Genomic DNA, 5681 nt, shown 5'->3' on the forward strand with positions numbered 1-5681 from the left:
CATGGGAAGGGTGCAAGGCATGTTTTAGTGGGGTTGTTTGGGTTAGGTTGGTTGGTTGGTTTCGGTTTTGGTTTCCACCCCTGTGGTTTCCATGAATGGTGGGCATACAGAGGCAGATGGTCAGTTCTTGCTGAGAGGGCTGCAGTGCTCATAATGTCCTCGGTCTGTGTTAAAAAGGTTTCCATTGCTCTTGAGGTGACTTGCAGCTTTGTTGCCTGGCTGTTTATGTACGCCTGCTGCTGCTACTGGAAGAGGCACCATTCCTACGAGTGGAGCTGTCGCTTGGTCACCCTGCTGCATGGGCTGATTGTCACTGGCCTCTCTGGTTACGCTGTGCTCTTGGATGGCCCCTGGCCTCTGACCCATGCAGGTATGTTTGGAGTCTTACCTTGACACATATCTTTGTCATGCAGTGTTCTGTTACAAGTGGAGTGGGGGGCAGATTGGTTTTGCCGCCTGTTCTCTTGCATGTATGTTTTTGGGGTGTAGTTGGGGCAGGATTTTGTTTAACTCTCCCTGCTTCTTCTCCTTACACTTCTTACTGTTAACCTTGTTTTTGTTTTATCCATATACGTATGCAAAGTTTCAGGTTGGCAGCTTGAGTTTATTGCAGCAGTAGGTGTAGCAGTGTGTTGAGAATAGAACAAGTACTGTTCACATCTTTAAGGGTATAATAGTACCTAGCATTTGGCTGTGGGGTTTTGTTTGCTGTTTCCTATAATTAACACTCAGCTGGTTCTGCTGATGGTGGTCAGGCTTTCCAACCCCCCTTTCCAAGAGAGAAAAAGCAAAACAGAAGTGTGGAGGGATGGGTGGCCTGCCTGGGTCTGCTGGGTGGTCTGAATTGTGAAGGGAGAGCAGAATCAGACCTCCAGGCTTCCAGCTTGGCCCTTGACCCGTAGGAAAGGCTGGAAAACAAGGAGGAAAGAGGCATGCTCACAGTCTGTATTGCTCCATATTGTAGAAGAATGTCTTAAATCAGACCCCACGCTTATGTACATCTTTAATTTCAGGCTCACCAAACACAGCTCTTCAGATCCATGTGCTGTCCCTGACCTTGGGTTACTTTATCTTTGACCTGGGCTGGTGCCTGTATTTCCGGACAGAGGGGGACCTCATGCTGCTCCACCACACACTGAGCATCTGTGGCATGATCATGGTGCTGGGGCTCGGGAAGTCTGCTACAGAAGTCAATGCTGTTGTGTTTGTGAGCGAGATCACCAACCCTCTGCTCCAGACCCGCTGGTTTCTGCGGGAAATGGGCTGTTACCACACTCTCCTGGGAGACATCGTGGATTTCTTCTTTGTTTCCCTCTTCCTGGTGCTTCGAATTGGGGGGGGAGCTTTGATCATGTATGCGATGGTGACATCCCCTGCTCCCAGCTGGCTCCTGAAGGCTGGAGGCTTGGCCATGTACATCGTGTCTTTGGGCTTCATGGTTGAAATCTGCCGCTTTGTCAGGAGGAAAATGATGAAGAAAAGTATTTCCTGGACAAGCCTGAGGAGCGTGAATGCACCTGTGAAAACTAACGGGCACTTGTCAGCTCATTAGTGGGTTGTGGATAATCCCCTGGGATAGGGTCCTGGTTTACTGAAGCTTATTCCTATGAAAAGAACTCCTAAAAGTGATGTGGAATTGACTTTCTGGCACTGGCTGTGCCTGGAGGAGATGAACCAGCGCTAAGAACATGGGAAAGATGGCAGCAAAGTGGTTTGAGTGCAAATCTGAAGAGTCTGGCATGTCTACTGAACTCTGATTCCCTGGTTTCTCCAGTAATGGTACAGTCTCAAGGAGAGTGGCAATACCTGACCTATTCATTCTGCCACCGATAGTTGCACAGTCTGTATGTTCTGTCATCATTTTGGAGGTAGAATTGTTTTACAGTGTACAGCCAGAAAATCCCACCTGCCTGCCAGTGGGACCAGGTAGGGGTGTGATTTAGGGAAGACTTATTAAGCCTCATTCTCCCTTAATCCAGGAGTTGAACAACACACTTGACTAAGTACTTGGATGAAAGCCTCTGAACAAGATTCAAGTGCTTGCAGGGTATGGTAGAGTTGTCCTTTGCCCGTGTGAAGTGATGGTAGTTGAGGTGAGGTAATGTTTTACCTCATTGTTTTTAATGATACATTTCTTCTTTTTTTAATACTTGTATTCAAGCAGATACTGATCTCGGAGCAGTGTGACTTCACTGGGATTGACTCAAGCCTTTGCAAACAAGAGTCAAGAATTAGACTAGTGCCAGTAAATTCCATAAGCAGGTATTCACCTAGTCTTGGATTGCTTCAAAAAAACCAAACAGGCATTTTGTGGGTGAGAGAGAGAGAAGAGCACTCTCTGGATGCTCTTTCTCTTCTGGTTGGCTCATCTACAAGCTGTGTAAGCTGAATGCATTGCTAATAAGTGTAATAAGTATTTTCAGGGGTGACAGTAATGTTTAGGCAGATCTCAATACAACATCTGTTCCATACCAGCAGGTCTTGGAGTATGGACCAATTCTCTTGTTTTACCTCTCAGAATGGTGTTCTGACATTTCCCCTGGGGTTTTAATGTGAATTTCCCCTCTGTTTAAGGCTGCAGTTCAGATTTACTCTCCCATAAAAGCCTTGCTTACAGCTGAGAAACAAATGGCTTTGTGTTGCCCTTAGGCTTAGCAAGGCTGGTTGCCCTTCCTTCCTGATTTCAAAGGTCTTGTTTAGAGGAGCTCCTGCACAGAGCTAAAGAGCCCCTGAAACAGCCTATGTGGCTCTTGCTCAAGCTAAGTGTCACCCCTGCTGCAGAGGGGAAGGAGTGGGAATACAGTTGCTATGGGGACACAGCTTTACTAGCTCCTCCACGCCTCTTCTCTCACTGACTTTGGCACTGTTCAGGGCAGATATCTGCCTTGGCTGGGGGTTAGAATAAGGTGTGTGGAGAGATTAAGAAATGACATGAAATAACTTAACTTTTGACATGCCCTCTGGAAGCATTGCAGCTGTGAATCCAGGGAAGTGAGCAGGCTATTACCTTTAGAAAAGCAGGAGCCTTGCTCTGGGGGCCTGGGCTCATGAGGTATGAACTCTCGCCAGAGTTGCTGTGCTCTTCTGAGAACTCATATGAGTGATGGGACTTCTAATAAAGTTATGCTCTCTTTTTCAAAAGCAATGATTGCTGTAATGTTCTTTTGTTCTGGGTCTTAAGGAGAAAACTGAAGCTAATGAAGCCTGAGGAAGAAAGACTTGAGGGTAGCCTAAGCAGCCTAAGGCTGGTAGTCACTCACAAAGCTCTGGCTTATGCCCTTAATGCAGTTCAGGAAGGAGTGAGCTGGTGGGGAAACAAGCACAGGACTGAGCCATATGCTCTGGAGCTCAGGCTTGAGGTGTGAAGAATAGATGAAGGTCAGCTGAAGCTTAGATTTGTGACTAATGTGCCCATAACCTGCCTTGACAATGAGTCATGTATCACAGGGAACTTGAGAATAAACTATTAAACTGAGGTGTTTGCTCCAGATGAATGCAGGGTCACAGGGTGACTTAAATTCTTATTATGTCCTACATCCCAGGTTGCCTTTTTTTTTTTTCTGTGTAGCACCAATGCCTCTCTGTTGCTGTGCTTCATCCTAGGAATGGCCAATTCAGAAGGCTGCGATTGCAAGGTGGTTTGTTTACACTGTATTTGGAGAATATAGTAGTACGAGATGTCCTAAGACACTGCTGAGTAGCTGTTTCCAGCTAAGAACCTGCTACTGGTGGGCCAGAACTCTGCTGTCTGGGGTGGAAGTGGCCTGGACTTGGCTTCCAACAAGAAACCTCTCTTCCTTCAGCTATGGAGTCAGTAAGCCAGTGCCTGCACCTTGCATGCAAAACAACTTATGGAAGGTATCCTGTGAGATTTGAAGACAAGTGCCCTCATGTGGTCATGCACCGTGTTTCACCTAAGCTTAGTTTTAGCTTTAAATCCTCTAATGTGATGCTAGAAAAGCATCTGGTTCCACTCTCGCTATCCCATTGGATTTCTTATTTGCTAACATGTCAGTGAATGTAATTTTTAGTACAGGTGCCTGGTTTTTATCTGTCAAATATCCTCGAGGGCTTTTACAGTCACAAAAAGTGAGCCTCAGTCTTGGGAGCTCTTGTGTATTTCCAGCTGTTGTATATTTCTTGCTTATTCCTGGACAAGAAGTTTCCCACTGTTGGCAAGCCAATAGGTTTAGTGTTGTAAGCTCTCCTTAGAATAAATACAGAAAGAAGGAATGTACTGCTGAGAGAGGGTGTAGCTATACTACACCATGTAGCAGTGCGCAAATAATTGTTAGCAAAGCTTCCTGTCCTGAGCTGTTTTGCTGAATGCTATTCATCTGCAGGCGAAACGAGCCAGTGCAACCCAGCCTGCCTATTTAAATGGCTGACTCTGCACAAAGCAAACAAGAAAATTAGTGTGCAAGCTGCTCCTAACTTCTGGTACAATCCACCGGGAGATGGTTTAACTTGCCACCTTTCATCTCACTACATGCACATTTTGCACATTGTATGATCTAGAACACCCCCCCACAACTCCTCTATATGCTACCTGAGGCATTAAATGGTCCTGGCCTTGTTAGGACTTTCAGAGTGATCTTCTGTGAGCATCTCTGTTGTTCTTCCTGACTGCTGAGTTTCTGTGCTATGAGTCAATGTTAGCCCTACAGCTTTCTGTCGACCCTGTTCTTTATCCTAAGCTAAGTAAAAGAACAGCTCCATCTTGGTTGTTAGTGAGGATGTTGTAGGGGCTGGTGACTGGTCCAGCAAAGGTGGAGGAAAGCAAGATGAGGCCTAAGATTTGTCAGAAAAGCGAATGCGCTGTTAATGTTAGTGAGGATGTCGTGCTGAAACAGCTGAAGGATGAGCATCTTGTAGCAACAGAAACTTGTGCCTGGCCTGAACTGGAATAGTAAGATAGATATCAAGCTGAAAACAGGCTTATTACAGGTGCTGTAAGAGGCAGGAGAGGCTACTCCCACCATCTGTATTTCAAAGGGTAAAACTTGACAGGATGAGATAGAAAACCCCCAAACTATTGCTGGGTGTGAGAGATTGTTTTGATTGCAACTTAGGGAAGGAGTGTGTTGGTTGTGGAGGAATGTTTTTGCAATATACTTTAGGCTGCGTAAACCCTGGATTTTGCTACTCTGTGCATGTAGATGAAGTTGGGAGAGAGAAAAGATGCAGTTTAGCACTGAATGCTTGTAGTGAGAAGAAATAGCTGGGCTTTGTAACTGCTGCACAAGCATTGGATGAGGGGGTATGTTCAGGGCAGGGCTGTGTGCTTTCACAGCCTGCTGAAGCTGCGTGCTCTGCGCTGTGCCTGGATGATAAACCCCGTGGGGTATGTTTGTTACCTTGAAGCTGGTGCTGCAGTGATGCAAGCTCTGTAGAAGAGTTGTTTCACATCAGACACTACGTGGCTGTGAGTAAAGCAAGCCCACATATACCATGTTATCTCTGGGACACGTGAGATGATTGAAGCGGGTCATGGGTGCGTGGGACTAATTTCCTGTGCCCACAGGCTAAAGCGATGCTTTGCGTGTGTGTGTGCCCGGTGGGAACATAACCTGCCTCTTGTTCTGAGAGCAACCGGGCACTGAATCGCGGTGCTCACCGGCAGGCAGAGACCTGCAAACCTGCGCGTTACAGCACTCGGGGCCAGCCCTGGTGGTTCCCAG

The 5681-nt window shown here is 46.6% G+C and overlaps 1 protein-coding gene across 1 annotated transcript; it reads left to right on the forward strand.

Annotated features, from left to right (window-relative positions):
* Nucleotides 1–177: 177 nt before the first annotated feature.
* On the forward strand, nucleotides 178–1552 carry LOC104407163 (transmembrane protein 136-like; the record flags this gene model as incomplete). The annotated part of the gene is made up of 2 exons (XM_010016363.1): nucleotides 178–370; nucleotides 1014–1552. Coding segments are annotated over 2 exons (732 nt in total), but the record flags the coding sequence as incomplete, so codon positions are not given.
* Between the last annotated feature and the right edge of the window lie 4129 nt (nucleotides 1553–5681).

This window comes from Nestor notabilis, unplaced genomic scaffold, assembly GCF_000696875.1.
Source record: "Nestor notabilis isolate BGI_N333 unplaced genomic scaffold, ASM69687v1 scaffold19240, whole genome shotgun sequence".
Classification (NCBI taxonomy): Eukaryota; Metazoa; Chordata; class Aves; order Psittaciformes; family Psittacidae; genus Nestor; species Nestor notabilis.